The sequence below is a fragment of the Populus euphratica genome, unplaced genomic scaffold (assembly GCF_000495115.2).
Source record: "Populus euphratica unplaced genomic scaffold, PopEup_1.0 scaffold3.1, whole genome shotgun sequence".
Classification (NCBI taxonomy): Eukaryota; Viridiplantae; Streptophyta; class Magnoliopsida; order Malpighiales; family Salicaceae; genus Populus; species Populus euphratica.
The window spans coordinates 5,846,500-5,866,097 of NW_011499847.1; the positions used below are offsets into that span (position 1 = coordinate 5,846,500).

Sequence of the window (19,598 nt, forward strand, 5' to 3'; positions counted from 1 at the left end):
TAATTTCTTTCATACCCCCCCCCCTATCATCCCATTTACTCTTTAATTGTGATTTGATGAAAATATGGCTAGTCTATTTTTTAAGATGGTCAATAAAAAAATTTATTTTACTTTATCAAAATGAATATTTAGTCTATTTTTGTGCTGATAACTTTAATGCAAATATCAACAAAACCATGCATCATTTTTTTTATACGAACAACTTTATGCAAGCTTTGTTTGAATACCTGAATCAGAATACATAGTCTCAAAAATAAGTATTGAATAGTAACTCAAGTTGTCACAACATAAATACACACATATGACAGTATAAAGACAATGGAACTGACCTCCCTCCCTCCAATTCATTTGTGAGTTTATACATGTTTTACAACCTCAATGGACCGTAAGTTTTAAATTCCTTATAGCGCGTGTGTATTGTTTAGGTGCAATTAATTATATATATGAAGGACTTTTCTTCTCTTGTCCTTTTGATTTACAACCTCAATGGACTATGCCTGATGGGATTTCCATTATAGAATGTCAGTTTGTTTTGATAAAGCAAAAATCCAAAGTAGTGATAGCTAGTAAATTAAAAGAGAAGGGAAGCACAACATGAGCAGAGTGAAATCAAAGCTTCCAACTTTAAGGACAAAAAAAAACCACGTGAGAGGCAGCACCTTGCCGCTGCCACAAATACCAAGCGCAATTGTCTGTGAGTAATGAAAGGGACGGCCTTTGTATTGTTCAAAGACTTTGGTCTGCTCTGCATTTATTGTCTTAAATTGAAATTTGCTTAGACACAAACGTCGTCTACTTCTACACCCTTTCCTCTTCCCTGTCACAAAAGTCCAAGGCACCAGTCTTTCAAGTCTGGATAATCAACTAAAAACTTACCCATTTCTCCACATTCTCTTTCTCTTTCTTTTATAACCCATTTTCATTCATAGCCATTGAAACTAAAAACTGATTCTTTTTTTCAATGGATAATCAACTTAACATCATCTTCAAATTAAGAATTTTTTCCTCCACACATCAAAATTGGTCCATTCCCAGTATTCAAGTTCTACTTGTTTTCTATAATTATTTATCGAGTTACTGGCTCTAGTAAATTTAAGCAAGAAAAACATATCTTACTGGCCGACCGACAGCAGATGGATTCTAATGCAGGATCACCTGCGCCATCACATAGTTTTTTCGCCATAGGCAGCAACTGTTGCAACATTAGTTAGTTAACTGGTTTTCCAAATATACATTTTCACACATAGCTGACATGGTTATTTGTATGTTAAAAGATTATCATCGTTTTAGCAAATATTCTCCTGACAATTGATGGAGGACCTGTTTGGTGAAGCCATGGCAAAATCTATGAAGCCAACAGTACGGTTGACAACTTGACATACCTGAGGACTCTACCACCGGAAACCAGTATATGGACCAACACCAGCAGAATCATAAGCAATGTCTATTGGACCAACGGAAGTAGATGGAAGTCGGAGTGTACTCGCATGCCGAAGTGGGTTGGCGAGAGAGACTCCATTGGAAGGAAGCTGGAAACAAAAAGATAAAGACCAAGAGAAAAATAGACAGTATGATCTGCATTTTTGAATCGTTTGGAGACACGGTAACGTGACAACACCAATAACATGAACATGTGTTTATAGGAACAATGGGGAGCTCTTGGTTGTTTCCCTACTTTACCAAGAGGCTAGCTAGCAGAAGGTGCTAAGGAAAATTAGGCAGGAACTACACAGTTTACACTCCAATTTCCATTACACTTGAATAGCTGATTATTTAATGCATCTGGCCTCGTTCGTCGTTACATTCTTACCCTGAGCTCCTGTCCAAAATAGAGAACCCAAAATGAGCTCATCTTTGTATCTATAGCTGCTATACATAAAAAGCATGCCAACAATGAGAAGTATAGCTGCTATACATAAAAAGCATGCCAAAGAACCTCCTTTCCCCTTAATATTTCTGTACATGGAAATTTTTAGCGCAGAGCAAAAATTTTAGTGCCGAACCAATCAAAATGGAAGGCTCCACTTATGCCACGGTGAGATAGAAGTTATCTCGCTAGACCAGGATAGGGATCTGATCATTCAAGTAAAACGAAACTCAGTTCTGACGGGCTACTGTATTTCTTCTTTGGTAGCACTTTAGGTCGCCCTCATTACCGAACCATCTCCCGCGATTAAGAATGCTCGAACCATTATCACCGACCATGCTTTCCTTCTTAAAAGCGGAATCCTCAACCAAGGACTCGTTGATTTTGCCACTGCAGGGTTGATATTCAAGATGACATGGCTGGTTAACCTGACAAGAAACATTCTAAGGAATCTTGTATAAAAAGTGAAGGTTACGTTCCACAAATTAAGACATTATAGAAGATAACATGGCTCCCCGTTTCAAGTACCATAACTTACCACAACTACTTGATGAACAGGCCTTTTGATTACATCACTGCTATTGCTTGCAGCAACACTGTTGACAATAGCGACAGTCAGCACTCAGCAAAATAACAAGCAAAAACGGATATAGAAATCCTAAGCACAAAATGAAAAAAAAAAAAATCATGTCAAAATAACAAGCAAAAACGGATATAGAAATTCTAAGCACAAAATGAAAAAAAAAATCATGTGAATTTTTTAAGCCAATTAAATATGGGGTATTGCATACTCTACTCCGACAAAACAGGAGTTGCCTTTATGTGGTGATCAAAATGTGAATTCCATCTTATTTATAACCTCTAGAAATAAGCAATAGCCATCTCCCCTCAGCATGCTCACCCCGCGGTCCTTTCTTTCCTCCTCATGAATGATTCATTGCTTTCTGTGGCTGTTAATTACATGGTAGATTCCTTCTTGCTGCTTGACACGACATAAACCCCCTACGTTGGTGCTAATAATTAAGCAACTACACATAAAATATGTGCGAGCAGACAGACCCATTAAACTAGAACCCTGCTAGAAACAAGGATTTAGTGACATTCCACCTGAACTTGATGGGTGGTAATGGTGCTTAATAGATCAAGTGCATGTCATATATAGTGAAGAAGGCCATTGGAACACGAGATAGAAACACAGAAACATCCGCCCAGCATTACCAGTACTTCACCTTGAGTTATTTTCTTTTTCCTTAATCCTCCCTCTACCTTGTTCTAATCAGGTCTACAGGGCAGAGGAACACTAGACAGCTTGCAAAAGAAACACGTGCCATCCTACATAAATCTCAAACTGATCTTTTGAGCAGCTAGCGTGATACTGCCAAGTAGAAGGAAGTCCCTAAGGATTCATTTGCCAGCGCCTTGTCCTTTCTACAAGCATAAAAGCGAACATGAAGTAACTGGAAATCTACAAAACAAATTTTATCCGACCATTTTAATTATCACCCTCCGATAATTCTTAGCAAATTTTATACAAATTAATTACTCAGATTCTCAAATAAAGGCAACTTCCTGGACGGCACTTTTCCAACCTAGCCCCGTATCCGGTAACTAAAAAAGTTACTTTTCCCCCAAAATAAAGCATTTTAAGCCCTTGTGTTTTGCTGTTTCCTATAGATTATTTCCTTTCTTTTTCCATTTTTTAATAGAGGAAGTAAGAGACTGGACATACTCCACTGGTCCTTGTTCCATGGTTCCACCGTCCTCATTTTGATCTGTTTCAAGTATTTCAGGGACAGGACTAGAGTCATTGGCATCAACGCATTCACCACTTCCATAAATATCATCAAGAAGTGCAGGTTGGATTTCTGCATTACAGAATACAAGAACATGTGTGATGATTGATATACAAATATTCTTTTTTCACTTGTCCTCAAACAGAGTAAGCGGGCGATATTCAACAGACCTTTCAATGGGCTTGATTGTGCAGAAGGCAACTTCATTAATAGTTTCTGGCATATGACGGTATCCTGAAAATCTAGGAAAGTGTAATCCACAAACTGCAATCTCTCAGAGTCTGTCATCTTTGAAAATCCAAACGAACCAATCCATGTGTTTAGGACACCAGGAACAGCGGGCAAAATCAGTCTTTGGACTCCTAATTCCATGAGCTTCTGAAGGGGAAAAAAACAGAACAGCACTGACAAATTGGGCCAAAATATATCCACTTGTAGCAGCATAGTAGAAAAGAGATCGCTATGCTTAGGACTTCTGTAATCCTTGATAAATAAATGCATTCCTCTCTCAAGTCAAGAAAGGACATCATCGTGTAAGGGGAAAAAAAAAACTCTTTTCAGAAAGCTATTCCTAATTTCCACGACAACGTAAAACTTGGCATTATTTTCATTTTTTTGATGGCATTCAATGAGCGCTTTGAAAAGTATAATGATAAGCTGCCTCATTCGGTAGATTAACACGCCTCATTTGGTAGATTAACACGATGCCTATCACAGCCACTTGATGTATTGCAATTATTGAAGTTTCGAGTGAAGGAAAGCATTACTGGGGTTGCAAGCCAAATCTTCAAAAAACACAAGGAAATTGGGATAAATGAACATAAAAAAAGAAAGCCGGATTACAGACAGGCACAGTGGATTACCTTTTCGAGCACATCCATTAGTATGCGACACATTCCAAGTTGCCGAAATTGGAATCTTGTGCCAACAAGTGGTATTTCTGCTACTTTGTCTCCATGAATCCTTTAACAAGAAACTATCATTGTGAGATAACCATTATCTCACAAAACATAAAGGCAAGGCTGCTCAGCAACTATTTCTAATCCCATACAGACTACCATTGTGTGAATAAAGAGATTCTATGAAGTCACCTCACAGTAGCCACACTAACTAACTCGTCATTCTTCTCCAAAAGTATGGTGTAGAACCCTTGAAAGTTCAAACGGTTAAGTTCTGACCTGCAAAGTCAAATACAGAAACATTAACGATGCCTGACATCTAGCATGGAGAGAAGCAAATTCAAACTAACATAAAATTATGTCAAAATCAAGAATAATTGTCAATCCCCATAGTCATAACAACTGACACCTTACAAGAAGACAGTCCAAAGATGATAAACTGCCTGCCACCAATAATAATAACAACTCATCCTCACTGTTACAAGGTAATTATAACTCAATAATCTATAAATTAGGATGTACCAAGAAAGTCCATTGACTAATAAACACATTTCATAAAACATGATGAAAGATTAAGTAACTAAATAAGTAGAGAACTGAAAATAATTAGGAATAGTATGAAGAGCAAATTATTATGGGGGTGGGGATTGTTTCAGACTGCTATGGCTGCATCATTTTTATTGAGGTGGAAATAGTGTGAATCCAAACATTTTTCTAAACATTCTTTTTCAAACCATCTTTTGCCTCTGCGCTTGCTTGTTTCTGAAAACTTCCACCTTTTCTGCACTTGTTATAGAAAAACGCATTGGCAGTCAATTAAAATATGCTCAATATGGATTTTGTTTGTGATTTGAGATACAAAAAACAAAGACAAAATCAGGAGCCTCTTGGTTCAGTACTAATATATGATCCAGAATAGTTAGATTTTGTTGTGCAAATTTTAAAATACCACTTTAAGCATGCTCTATGAATAAAATATACCAAATACCATGTAACAGAAAAAACAAAGTGTTTAGGATAATTTGTCTTAAATAATAAATTCTCACCCATTACTAAAAATAACATCTTTCATAAGATCCCTCCCGGTGCGAGGTTCCTCAATGGGCTCGAAACATTCATGCACCGCATCAAGTGCTATTTTGAGCTTGCTGTAGGTCTCAACCAGGGTCTCATCATCAAAAGCATCAAGTTTATGCTGATCAGACTGCATATACTTGAATAACGTCCAAGTAAGATTGTCCACACCCACCGGAATTGGTTTTCCTAGAAGCTTTTGAAGGCCCAAAAATATCTACAACAGGGACACCATCATAACAGTAAAATCAAAGTGTGGCAACCTCCATGACATTCCAAGAAGAATATTCATTGAACATATATTTTTGTGGCAGCTATAAGCTACTGGCACCATGCATTATAAGATGGTCTACAGTGAAATTTTATTTATTTATTATTTTATTTTATTATGGTGGGGGAGGGGGGGGTGATAGCCTACGAAGATTTAATTCTTACTTATTATTTATTTATTATTTTATTTTATTATGGGGGGGTAATAGCCTACGAAAATTTAATTCTTACTTGTCTTTGCAACTCGTATACTAATTGAATATTGTCAATTGATCCTCGTATACATTAAAAAACAAAATCATCGAGTGTAACCAATCAAGCTGACTAAATTATATAATAGAACAACATTGAATCTCTTAATAGAAAAAAACTTGTAGTTTCACTTGGATCATATAAATCACATCATAACATCTCTAAGAATCTGAAAAAAGAGCCATCCCCCTTAAAACTTGTGCATATAGCCTCTACTCAATCAAAGAGGTGAAGGAGGTGTAGCCAAGCTAAGAAAACAAGGGAAGGGAGGAATGAGTGTAAAGTAAATCGCATTATACCTATTACAAGTTCTGTTATGTTTCTATTGGGGGTAGGATGTGGGGAATTTGATCCAAGTGCTGGTTATGCCTAAGGCTCTAAAGCTTTGTAGTGTCATCCTTCCCCCAGCAATATAACCATTTTTTTCACGTTTTTACTTCAGGCCTATCATCCAAGGATTTAGCACCTAAAATGATCTTAGTTGATAGGACAGGTGTAGGTAATCCACTGAATCTTCAGCTTCATCTAAAATGGAATCAAAACCAGCTAATATGCAAAACATATCGCCGGTATTTATAGCAACGGTATTAAACGTAAATGCAAGCAAGCTTGCCAAGGAAAAGGAATGAGATACATGGATTCAGAAGCCATTAGCATTAATTCTGCCTCGTGAGTTTCAAGAAAACCAATAACAAGGCTACGATGCAAGTGTCAACAATAATATGATATGCTGAATGGTGGATGAGAACAAGTTAAGCAAATAATTCTGATTCTATTTTTCAAGAGCTCATCATTAATAACCAAATACATGTAAATTTAGCTTGATTGTGCACAACAAGAATAGGAAGAGAAAGTGAGTTTGAAGTACCACTTCACACTTTTTGCTGCAAAACCAATTTTCTTTAGGATGATCCTTCCATTTATCTGTCCATCTGTTACTCAGACACATAATATGATCTGCATCAAGTAGAGAGAGGGAATATTAGAGACATTTCAAACACAACCCTCCATTTGTTATCAGCTTTCGCTGCAAGCAGATAAAATTAACCTACATTGGTGTTCGCATTGAGTGCAATTAAGAACGCCATCAATAAAATCCTTGGTGTCTTTTTTCAATTTGTTTTGGCCACAAATTTTACAACAGCATGATGGGCAGAACCAATCTCCATCCGGAACATCCTATAGAAGCATGAAAGAGAAGATAAAAAACGGCACTAAAGTTTAGACTCGCATGAGAAGTCAAATATCTCAATAAGAAGATAAAAAACGGCACTAAAGTTTAGATCGCATGAGAAGTCAAATATATAAAATGATAATAGAATTTCTAAATGAACTGAAGAGCAAACACATAACCCACCTTCATGCCCAGACATCTTTTATGGAATGAGGAGGGACAGTGATCACATAAAATTAATTCACCACCATAGTGACAAACAGAGCATACATGATCATTACCATCTCGATCCCAACTTCCCTTCAAACTATCAGGTGTCTCTGCCTTGTGATTACTCATCTCCTTGTCACGCATCATTTGTATCTGGCATTCTAGCAGAGACCTCCCATCATCCAGAAAGATGCTGGCAGCTGGCTTGCAGTATTTGCTAGCACCTGACCTGCAAGATTTGATGCCAGCATGAAGTTCAAAGCCACTAAGGGTGTGAACCTTCCCACAACAGCTGCACTTGATCCCATCACGAGCTATGCGCCCTTCCACTGTTGGATTTCTATCCTTTTGGCTGCCGTAATGTACTTTTGTCCTTGGCAATAGGATATCATTGTCTATCAACAAAGACAACACAGTGCGAGGATTATGATGTGATGGGTCAGGAGCTACCACATGCTGCACTCTTTTGCTTGATCGTAGCACACGGACCCACTTAGTATGTTTCTTATCATTTCGTGATCCAGTCAAACCTCTAGATGTTATCCCGCTTCTTGACTTTGGGCGGCTTGTGTTTTGAGCATCTGAATGGGTTTCAACATGTAAACTATCCTTTCTTTTCCTTCGAGCCTTTCTAGTGGTTAGAACATTTATTTCGTGAAGGTCATGATGTTTTTTGGACAGTGAAAAGCAAGAAGACTCTTTAGAACAGTTTTTTTGCTTCTGAAACTCCGTTTTACAAATTGCAGAAGATATTTTTTCACAAGAAAACTGTCCCTCGACTGTTTTACTGTCATTTTCCATTTCCATATCTCTAGAAGTATCAGTGCATGTTCCTTTATCTAAGATGTGTTCGATGGCTTGTCTTAGTGACCAGTATGTCCTCCCCATAGGAGATCGATGGTAAAATTCACGCCTCCTGTTAAATTTTTTATAGCCAAACACCCATCCTAGGGCTGCGAGGTGCTTCCTAGCTCTTAGTGACATATCAGCTTTCTTAATTCCCCTCAATCTCGTCCCGGATCCATGTTTAGACCAGAGATTACTCCATTCCACAATTGCTTCGGGACAATATTCAGGTTTATAAACAACTGCTTCAGAATTAGAAGAACTCAACACTTGAGAGCAACAATAAGGATCCCGAGCCTCTTGTTGCTCAATAAGAGAAGATGAATCACCATGAGAAGTATGCAAACTTTTCTGATTACCTTCAGAGGTTGGAGAAAGGATCCCTCTGTCAGTTCCACAAAAATCTAGACAAACCTGCCGAAGAGAATGGTACAGCTTCCCGTCAGGTGAGGTGTAACGCAGTCTACTTGTGCCTCTATCTTTCATGGGTTCAATTTTCCACCTCTGATGTAAAAGATGCTTCCTCACATCTTTGATTAGAGTACCCGTGGGCTTTTTGTTACCCATCTTTGCGTATTTGATAATGGCATCTGGGCAAAATTCAGGTCCAGGAACCATGTCTGAGCCAGCACATAGCCAACTGCTTTGAATGCATGCTGAACCCGAAGATGACCCATTGATTTTATTGGAATTGGAGTTAGAAAAACCTTCATCACTGGTTATAGAACTGACAGCAGGAATTCCATCCAGGTTAGAAGGTAAGGCAAACAATGCCCGAGGCTTCATACACACAACTGCATCATCTTCACAAGAAAATTTTGGCACGACCCTGTCAAGAGTTGATTCAACAGTAGGACAACTAGGATAAAACAGCAGGCAATCATTTAGCGGGTTATCGACTGGTATCATGGCGTGAGTCTTAACCAGATCTTCTTTCCGATTCATGTTAACATCATTAAAAGGTTTAGCGATCTGCAACGGCTGCTGTGTAGCGTCTGGAATGCCTGTCACCTGGAAAAGATGATTCACCACGACTTTAAGATTATCATCAATTGCCCCTAAAACCAACTCTCTCCACAAAGCTTTCACGGTAGAAGTCCACCCTCGAAGCTTCTCAAAACTCTCTTTCTCTCGCAAGTCATACCAAAGTTGTTTTATGGAAACGGGAATATATTGTTTTTGTTCGTATTCCTCAATCAACACAAGAAACAACCATGTCCCACGTTGCCGCCAAGTCTCATCAACTTCATTCCAATCCTGAGTAACCCTTAGTTTATTGACACTTGCCATAATTTCGTCGCCCAAATCAGGGAAAAATATCCTCCTCTCCTCTGAACCATCGTCGTGATCAAAAATCACACCTTCCCACCAGGCCTCCTGGTAATGCACATCCACACACATTCCGTATGGAAGACCATATTTACCAAACTGAAAGGGTGGTGGTGCTGGCCTGATGAGGCCACGATTGTTACACCGGTCTTCATTGGCACAATCAGGGTCATCAAAGGGAAGTGAGACGCAAGCTTGATCAACAAGATAGTCAGACTCGTCATCATTAAGAATATGATCGTATTTAACTTCATATTTTAAGTTCGGGCCTTGCCTGCGACATGCAATGACAATTCCCGGGTGCCATGAGCCCTGAAATCCATCTTCCTCACTCCTTACCTATAAAATCTCAAAATTAAACATACAAATACATTATCCAAAGTGAAAAAAAAAATACAGATATGAAAAACATTAAATTGTCAAAAATAAGTAAAAGCTGCTCGATAAGTCATTACCAAAATTTACAAAAAAAAAATCACCAGTAGAGAAAATTTCCATATAATAACAGGGTAATAACTTGAGAAGAAAACTAAGAAAAAACCATTACATTAACGGTGTCCCATTTGACTAAAAATTTGGTAGTCTCTAAAGAACCCATAATCAACCCTTGCATGTCTGGAAAAACAAAACATATTGCAAACATTGATGAACAATAACACCGACATAAACCAATAAAAAACCCAATGCAGAACCCATCAAAGCCAAAGCCACCTTAAAACTTGACAACAAATTCAAGAATCAATAAACAATACAAGAAAAATCATAAAAAATAGTCAATCAAAAACAGGCTAGAGAGTGTCAAAACCCTGCAAAAAACCCTTTAAAAAAGGAGTTATTATTTTACCTCTACTTTCTCATTAACAGAAAGCTTTATTTCGTTTCTTTTGCGTTTCCTCATTCTCACAGGTTGTTGTTTCTCCAAGTCCAGTACCATTGAAACAAAATTTTGATGGAAAGTAAAGGCTTAGAAAGTTTTTTTTTTTTGGTTGGCAAGGCCGTCACAGATAGAGAGACAGAAGGGTCCTTGAAAAGGCAGGGAGCTTTTATATGGTTGCCTTGGGCTTGCTTACTCTCTCAACCCTCAAGCCTCAGCCTCACTCTGTAAACTTTTCCTATTCTTTCTCTCCAAGCAACAAAACCAATCTCTCTCCCCCTCTATAAAAGTGGTCTGGTTTGTTGGCATTTAATATTTTGATTTATTAAGATTTATTATGTGTGTGGAGAATATTATTTAATTTCTAGGGCACGTTGACAGTTTCTATATGTGGTTAGGGTTTAAAGAAAGGAAAAGAACGTATAAGGGCCCACAGTATTGTACGGTGTAGTACATTGTTAGCATTTGATTAACGGGTTCTAGTGGTCTACAACAGTCCTCAAGATTTTGTGTGGACCCTTCCCTTTTTTATTTTTTCACTTTTAGGCTTCTGATGCTTGTGATGTGATAATCATGAGTGGGGACAGCAAGGTTGCATGAGTGATTCCACGTTCCACGCACCAGGGATTTGATGGGTGCAATGAGAACACGAATGTGTGTAAACCACTCGAACATTTCTCTTCTTTCTAATTGGTTTCGATAACTAATTAGTGGTCTTTCATAGCTTGTGAAAGGAAATACCAAAAATGTTTTCACTCGTCAAACTCACATCTCCACGCTAGTGAGTTTCTTCGAGTTAACGCAAACTGGGGTGTTATGTTACTTTTAAAATATTTTTTATTTATAAAAATATTAAATTAATATTTTTATTTTATTTTTAATTAATTATTTTTAATATTAGTGTATTAAAATGATCTAAAAATATAAAAATATTAATTTTAAAGTAAAAATAAAATAAAAAAATTTCAAACTTTTTTAAAAATATTTTTAAAATACAAAAATAAACACGAAATTAAACATTCGGATTTGATTCTTGTAATTAGAAAGAAGATGAATTTGCGATGTAGAAACTCCACTTTTGTGCTTATAATTTATATTTTATGATCATAAAATAAAACTGTATGCTTTCGTGTTTTCCTGAGCTCTGTAGCTTCATTTCAGTTATACTAGTTTGATTTCCTGAGTTACGAGACGAGCTTCTTCTTCTTTTTTCGCAACGTAAAAAAATAATGTGAATGCTGATAATAGTTTTTTACAACCATCAAGTAAGGTTTTAACTACTGGTTGAAAAGTTCATACATATCTTCAATAAAATATATTAAGAGTTATGCTAATTAATAAATGATATCAATTTATTGATTCCAATTAAAAATTGAGTTGGGAATCTAAGGTAAAAACATTGATTACTGAAAGAAAAAAAATACTGAATATTTTTTTTCAATTTAAAATTTAAATTGGATCCTTAAAATGTTAATTTGTTTGAATTTTAAAAAATAAATTTTCTTTTACAAAATCTAGTAGTAACTTAACGTTAAAATTTATTTTTAATATCACAAAAAATTTGTATGAAGTCAATCGGAGTAAGACGCTAAAATCAATTTTAAACTAATTTAATATAAAATGATTAATTTAAAAATAAAAAATAAGTGAAAAAAAATCATTAATATCTATTGAAACCCATAAGACTTGTATTTTTTTATGTTGTATATTCATTATATTTTTAATATTATACTGGTTCATGTATTAGTTATTTTAAACATTATTTTATAACTTACAAGCGTTAATTGACAAATCAAATCTACTTTTTTTTAACGAGAAACAAAAGTAGCTAGTAAAAAAAAAACAGAGCTAAAAGAAAAAATTAAGATGGTTTACTATTTAATATTTCCAATATTTTAACATATCGATAAAAAAATATTTATAAAAAAAATATTTTATATATTTTTAAATATAAAATAGTTTTTAAAACATAATACTATATAAAATAAATGTTTAGAAATATAATTACAGTTATTTTTAAAAATATTTTTTATTTAAAAATATATTAAAATAATATATTTTTTTTATTTTTAAAAAATTATTTTTAATATTAATACATTAAAATAATATAAATAAAAAATTTAAATTTAAATAAAAAATAAAAAATAAATTTTTTAAAAATATTTTGAAAACTAATAAAATAATTCCAAAAATAACGTATTTACTGATAAAAATAAAAAAGCTAAACTTATAAATTGAGTTGAAATTGATGTGAACGCAGAGTTGATAAAACGTAACAATGACAGCTCTATGGGCTGTTTTCCGCATGCCTAAGCTACCTGCTAGTGCCAGAGTCATAATTACTTCCTCCTATACTGCTTTGAGTGTTTAATTTGAGAAATTTTTATTACAGGGTTTGATCCACGTGTTAATAACTGCTAACATTACACGCAGGGCTAGGTCCATGTGTCCACGGCATATCTCTTCTCATGAATTGTTTGTATTTTACTATTGTATAAAGAATATAAATAAGATTGGTATAGATGGAATAAAAAGATTGGTATAGATGGAATAAAAATACATAGATGGGTGTATAAATATCTAGTAGCTTTTGAAAACACATATAATAATCTAATAATAGCTTTAGTAATTAATAGAACTATTTTTACTGCAGTAACTGCACCTCTTGCTACATGTAACACTGATTAGATGATAACAGTTTTAGATATTTTTGGTGTTGTTGTAATTGTTATAGTTATAGTTGTGATTTAAAAAGAAAATATTTTATAAAAAATAATTCTAGTTTAGGTTAATTTAGTATTTATGTATATTTGGTTAAAATTATAATTAAAATTAAAATTGAAGAAAAAATAATTTTATGTGTTTAGTTAATAATGTTTTTGAAATTAAGGTTGTAAAGTAATTTAATATATATATATATATATTAATGGTTTTTAATTTAAATATTATAAATTTAACTATTATTATTATATCATAAAATAAATAATATTTTATATAAAATATTTTCTATTATTACATTAAATTATATATAATTTCATTACATATAAAATATATCCAATAATAATTATAATTTTTTTAATTTCTTAAGCGTCCAACAACATTAATTAAAATATAGCTTGGAATAAAATTGAAATTGCGATCAAATTCTGTAAATGTTATATTATCAAGTGATCTTTATCTAATTTATATAATGTTATTAAATAATTTTAAATATTATTTTTTTAAATAAAATAAAAATAAAAAATAATTTTTATTTTTTCTTTTATGGGGCTGAATCCTATTTAATTCATATTGATTTTTAGAACAATCCAATCCGAGTGGAACTAGTCCAACCAGAATAGGGGAGCTAGCTACCCTATTTAGTAATCATGCATTATACTATACTATTTAGTATTTATGCTAATTATATTATTTACTAAACAGTACAATTAACTGTAAAGCAAAAATTAATTGCCTTTTGTTTTCTCTGCGTTTTAAACATAAAGCATTATAGAATACATAAATAATAAATTAGTTGCACCACCTCATTCCCAAACTGCCTCTAACGGCAACAATGGAGGCTCTAGAAAATATTTCAGGGGGGGTGACCAGGTCCCACTGCAAGCCAAAAAGAACCAAATTTTTTTGGTTGGGCTGGGAATTGCAACTGGCACGGCTTGCTTGTCGTGGATCCACTTTTGGTTTTCTAATAAATTTCGATGTCTAAGTCACTGCAAACGAGTTTTGAAGAAATAAAAATAAATTGATAATCTATACATCTAATAAGTGATTTTATTTTCATTACAGGGTAAAAAATAAAAAAATATAAAATTTATTTCATACTTTAATTTAATTTAATTTTTTGTTTTTAAAGTTCTTTTAAATAATCATATATATTTTTTATTTTATTCCACAACTTTCAATTAATTAAGAATTAGAGTTTATATTTTTTCATAATAAATATTTTCAATCTAATAACTCACTCGAGCCATGATTTTTTAAATAAAAAAATTGTAATTTTATTTATTTTTTATTAAGTTATATATTCAAATTTTATGATTTAGAATGTCAATTTAGTGAAATATTTTAAACTGGCTTGATTCTAATTATTAAAATTATAAGTTTCTCAGTTTTTATGTTATTTTTTTATTTCATTTGGCATTTGAACATTATTTATTGCAAATAACAACAACAATTATAATCCAACACTGTGACAAAGCATTTACTTTTTAGGGATATAACTAATATAAGTAAAATTAGTTATCCATATACCAGCACCTTAACGCTCGATGCAAGGGATTTCTTATCATGCAATCCTCTCAGGGACAGAGAATGCCATGGCATTTTTGGCATTTTTCGTTTTAATATTCTGGTTTAGAATATATATATATATTTTGCATGTGTGTGTGCATATATATATATATATATATTTTGCATGTGTGTGTATATAAAGTAAAATTTTCAGGAATATTTTAATTTTTGAAAAATCCGGGAAGATGAAATTAATATCAAAATCGAAGTAGGAACACTGCACTGGGATTTTCTTGGCCGTAAAAGCAAAATAAAAAATCACAATAATAACTATATTCAATACAAAATATATAATTCAGCCCGAATTTACTCCAAAAGCCCTAAAAAAAAGTTATCTAGGCCCACGTACAGGTACAAGAACGAGTCCATCTCAATACAAGGGCTAACAAATCCTCCTCTCTTAAACCATCAAAACCCTCTCACTCTGTCTCGACGTCTTTTCGTGCTAAAACTCAAAACCTTAAAATTCTAGAGAATTTCTCGAGACTCTGCTGTTCTCCTTCTATTTCCTACTTTAGTTCAAACCTCCTCGGAACATCCTTTCCATTAAAATGCAAACGACAAGAAGCACAGAAGTCGAATTAAACAGGTAAAACTCCCCCACTCTTGAAATAAACTTAGCGAATTCTCTATAAACTCTTTTTTGTGGTTTCTGTGTTTAATCATGGTTTTTACTTTCTACAGGTTAATGTTATAATTCTAGTTGTTTGACTTCCTTTCCTGTGGTCATTAGTTGCTGGGGTCTAATGTAAAGAACTGACTTAGACATTTTAGGTGTTTAAAAGCATACATTTCGGCAGCACCGTGTTCGAGCACAAACATTTTAGGTGTAACGCGGAGCATTTTCCGAGGTATATAACCTTTGGTATTGTTGCATGCTTGCAAAGTATGCTGAAACAATAATGAAAGCAGGTATACGTGAAATAGAATGACAGGTTAGATTGTAGAAGCCGACAACCTGTGAAAGATCACAGAAGAATATTAGCATGATTATACAAACGTGTATATTACAAAACTTGAATTGACATGGGTTCAATAGGTTCAAAGTGACAAGGTTCTTCTCATAAGGTGCAGGATTCACAATTTAGAGAGTGACCAAGGGTGTGCGGTGGCTCGTTTACAGTGTAATGCCTAATGAAGAATATTCTTAAGCCTCGAGTTGGGGTTCATATCAAGCTTTTTGAAACAGTTGTTTTTAGGTTTCACTTCTCGATGCTTAATTGCATGCAGTTTTTAGGTCAATGTTATGTAGGGTTTATTTTCTAAATTTATTCAGTTTTCATCATTTTTTTCCTGTGCAGAAACGATTTCAGTAATCACAAATGATGGCCGGAATATAGTGGTGCGCTATTATATTTTTCTAGTACATTCACATGATCTTTTACAATAACATATTAATTGTAAATGGGTCCCTTTTGATTCAGGGAGTCTTAAAAGGCTTCAACCAGGCCACAAATATTATCCTTGATGAATCTCATGAGCGCGTTTACTCCACCAAGGTTTGTATCCTTATCTAGCTTCCAGTTTCATTTTATTCCTTTGCCTATTTGAACCCTAGTGACTAAAGAAAAAAAAAGAATTTGCAGAAACTTAGATGCATGTAGCAGTTAAATAATCCTGGTTTTATATGGCTAAGCTCAATATGGATGTATATGTAGTTTCTCAGGGCATGTTTAATTTCAAGAAGTTTTTTTTTTTTTTTTTGAAATATGATGTTCTCTTCTGTGGTGTAATGCTTCGAAGAGCTAAAGATAACAAACATGTTTGTGTCTTTTTAGCGCCACAGGCCAAATGAATAGTTTGCTTGATTAATTTTGCAGGAAGGTGTTCAACAACTAGTGCTGGGCTTATACAGAATAAGGGGTGACAACATGTAAATGCCATCTTCCATTTTTATTTTATTTTTAATAAATTAATTTGTTTGGGAAGGCTGATACCATGTCAGTTCCCTCTAACAATGTTTTTCTTTTGTTGTTTCTTGCAGAAGCATTGTTGGGGAACTTGATGAAGAGATGGACGCACATCTTGACTTGTCAGGTCTGAGAGCTCATCCACTCAAGCCCGTCATCCATTGATCTGATAGGAGGGAAGGAAACGGCATCTTCATAGAACACATGAAGGGTTAAGTACTTGCGAAAGAAAATGTGTATGAAGACTGGTGTGCTTAATGACGACTAATTTATTGTTCTAATTGTCACCGTAGCAAAATATCATCAAATTATTTGTTTTTATGTTTTATAAAGTAAGGTGTTTTGGAAAAAAATTAAATATTTTTTTATTTATTTTGCTTTAAATTATTTTTTTATATTTTTAGATGGTTCTGAATATTTTTTTATTTATTTTGCTTTAAATTTTTATTTTTTTTATTTTTAGATGGTTCTGATACATTAATATTAAAAATAAATTTTGAAAAATAAAAAATATTATTTTAATAATTTTTTAAAAAACAATTATTATTACAAATATAATGCTGCATAATTCCTCTATCGACTCTTCAGCTGCATGAAGTGTTATTCAGCGGGGATCAATTTTTTTTTCCTTTGAAATTTCTTTTCAAAAATTTCAATTGCTTTATTTACTGTCAAGCATGGGATCCCTTTGCATTCCATCTCGACGGATGGCTGAAGAAACTCACAGATAGTCAATTAATCTTAAATATCTCAAGAAAAAAAAAAAACTCTAGTCTCTCTTGCGGGAAAACCTGCCAAGGATTGTTGGTTTTATATATACTCTTATTTATTCCATTGCTGAAGCCCAGGCCCATATAAGTTGTTTCAATTTTTCAGAACCCTTCTTTCGAAAACAAAAATGTATTCTGCGTGTCGTTTTTTCGTAATGCAAACGACATGTCGTCTTTCGTTAGCGAAAAATAAAAAGTAAATACTACTTCTAATAGATGATGTGCCCTGCATATCGCGCTCGCTGTTTATGCTGAAGCTGAAATAATGGCCAACACCAATCCCTCACAGCTCCTTCCGTCAGGTCAGCTCCATTTTTGTTTCTTCTTTACGAGTTTTGCACTCTTTTTTAATTTTCTTGAAAAAAATCATTAGTAACAAAAATGACTTTGGATTTTTTTTTTCCTTTTCTTAAAAAACAGAGCTAATAGACAGGTGCATAGGCTCGAAAATATGGGTCATAATGAAAGGAGACAAGGAGCTTGTTGGTACTCTCAGGGGTTTTGACGTCTATGTCAACATGGTCCTTGAAGACGTTACTGAATAGTAAGTCATAATGAACTCTCTCTGTCTGTTTTCCTTTCTTTCCCTTTTCTTTTAGGGTTTTAATAAATGCATGCAAAACTCCACTTTTTGTTGAAATTTGAATGGTTTTTTTTTTTTTTTCACTCAATGTTTCTTTACTCTGGTAATTTTGTTGTTTAATGTCATGGCTTTTTTTATTTTTTACAATGATAATGATGGGCAAGAATTTTGGGTATCTTGAATAAATTGCTGCCTTTCATAAGGACAGGTTCTTGGATTACGGTCTATGCGATTGCTAGCATCATTGTCTTTGATTGCTATACTGAGCTGTATTTGTATGTGACTGGTGTAAGGCTTGGTTGTAAAATTTTATTGTGCTTTTATTTTTTCCAAATTGAAGTAAAATTGTAATCACGGTGGTCAGTGATTGTATGGAGGAATTGATGTTATACTTCGGTAACGTTTACTGCTTGATGCTGATCGAGTGATGGAGTCTTGTGGGTGGTCCCTGCGTTGTGGCTGCACATTTTGTCTGCAACTTCTCTTTCTTGCAAGCCATTAGCGAGTGACTTTATATGGAGATTAGAGTACTTTCCATCCCATATATTCACTGAAACATCATCTTATGCAATACATTGCTGAAAGACTGCTTGTTTTTTAACTTGCTTTAATTTGCTTCTTTATCAATGTTGTAGTGAAATTACAGCTGAAGGGCGACGCATAACCAAGCTTGATCAGATATTGCTGAATGGAAATAACATTGCCATTGTAAGTATGATTGCCTATGGCTTATTTTAATTCTAGTCCAAGCCCATCAAATTACAGCTGTGTTCAGCGTTCCAGTATTTGGCATTTCTTTTTACTTGTGTTTTATGATTTTATTGGTGAGTTACCCTTGTTCTCTCGAGATCCTGGAAAAAGGACACAAGGTGAATTGGAGAGGTCTAGATTGTGTTTTACTTTTTTGAAATTTGTAGTTCTCAAGATATGTGGATTTTCTAATTTTAGTTTGCAATACAGCTGGTTCCTGGTGGTTCCCCTGATCCAGAATGAAAGCACGTGGATGCTTGCATAACTTATTTTTCCTTTTGATGTAACTGTGGCAGATAACTTCTTCTTTTTTTATTGAGAAGTTCATTTGTTAGGAATTCCACTTCCATCTTTGTGCTTTCCTGCAGAAATGTAGCTGAAATATTATGGTTGTAAATGATTTTCTTTGTCTAATGAACCGTATTATCGGGAGATTTGCTCTCGTCTTTTCTTTTCTTCTCTAGTTCTTGTTTAGTTGTTTAAGATTAATTCAGCTCTAAATATAGATATACTACTAGGGGCTAGAATGGTTCAGATATGGCATGAGATACGGTGAGTCAAGGGAAATGAGAAATAGGTTGAATACTCGAGGCTGAACTGGACAGCCCTTACTCTGGTGGATATATAGAGAACATGGTTATTTAAATCCATTGATTGCGATGCCATGATTTTAAACTATCAGCTTGTTAATGTCAGTGACATTATTA

General features: G+C 34.1%; 3 protein-coding genes across 3 annotated transcripts; 2 read left to right on the top strand and 1 right to left on the bottom strand.

The window, feature by feature from the left end:
* Positions 1-1,937: 1,937 nt before the first annotated feature.
* LOC105111469 (uncharacterized) lies at positions 1,938-10,648 on the bottom strand. Its single transcript, XM_011006835.1, has 11 exons — positions 10,559-10,648; positions 7,513-10,053; positions 7,208-7,334; positions 7,024-7,112; positions 5,606-5,850; positions 4,752-4,838; positions 4,524-4,623; positions 3,831-4,038; positions 3,597-3,732; positions 2,406-2,463; positions 1,938-2,295 (listed from the first exon to the last, which is right to left on the bottom strand). The coding sequence occupies exons 1-11, from the start codon at positions 10,646-10,648 to the stop codon at positions 2,098-2,100; spliced, it is 3,879 nt and encodes a 1,292-aa protein (XP_011005137.1). The 3' UTR covers positions 1,938-2,097.
* Positions 10,649-12,866: 2,218 nt separating this feature from the next.
* Positions 12,867-17,063, top strand: LOC105111480 (U6 snRNA-associated Sm-like protein LSm8). The gene is made up of 7 exons (XM_011006845.1): positions 12,867-12,920; positions 15,582-15,598; positions 15,653-15,729; positions 16,180-16,220; positions 16,303-16,377; positions 16,699-16,751; positions 16,863-17,063. Exons 1-7 carry the CDS (start codon positions 12,867-12,869, stop codon positions 16,951-16,953), a joined length of 408 nt encoding a protein of 135 aa, XP_011005147.1. The 3' UTR covers positions 16,954-17,063.
* A 642-nt stretch (positions 17,064-17,705) lies between these two features.
* LOC105110587 (U6 snRNA-associated Sm-like protein LSm5) lies at positions 17,706-19,328 on the top strand. The gene is made up of 4 exons (XM_011005671.1): positions 17,706-17,860; positions 17,979-18,102; positions 18,777-18,849; positions 19,102-19,328. Exons 1-4 carry the CDS (start codon positions 17,824-17,826, stop codon positions 19,132-19,134), a joined length of 267 nt encoding a protein of 88 aa, XP_011003973.1. The 5' UTR covers positions 17,706-17,823; the 3' UTR covers positions 19,135-19,328.
* Positions 19,329-19,598: the final 270 nt, after the last annotated feature.

Coding starts and splice junctions, on each gene's coding strand:
- LOC105111469 (XM_011006835.1), bottom strand. CDS start 10,648: ATGGTACTGGACTTGGAGAAACAACAACCTGTGAGAATGAGGAAACGC. Junction 4,624..4,751: donor GTTAGTGTGGCTACTGTGAG/GTGACTTCATAG, acceptor TTCTTGTTAAAG/GATTCATGGAGACAAAGTAG. Junction 2,296..2,405: donor CTGTTCATCAAGTAGTTGTG/GTAAGTTATGGT, acceptor GTTTCTTGTCAG/GTTAACCAGCCATGTCATCT.
- LOC105111480 (XM_011006845.1), top strand. CDS start 12,867: ATGACAGCTCTATGGGCTGTTTTCCGCATGCCTAAGCTACCTGCTAGT. Junction 16,221..16,302: donor ATGATGGCCGGAATATAGTG/GTGCGCTATTAT, acceptor CTTTTGATTCAG/GGAGTCTTAAAAGGCTTCAA. Junction 16,378..16,698: donor AGCGCGTTTACTCCACCAAG/GTTTGTATCCTT, acceptor TTAATTTTGCAG/GAAGGTGTTCAACAACTAGT.
- LOC105110587 (XM_011005671.1), top strand. CDS start 17,824: ATGGCCAACACCAATCCCTCACAGCTCCTTCCGTCAG. Junction 17,861..17,978: donor CTCACAGCTCCTTCCGTCAG/GTCAGCTCCATT, acceptor CTTAAAAAACAG/AGCTAATAGACAGGTGCATA. Junction 18,103..18,776: donor CTTGAAGACGTTACTGAATA/GTAAGTCATAAT, acceptor TCAATGTTGTAG/TGAAATTACAGCTGAAGGGC.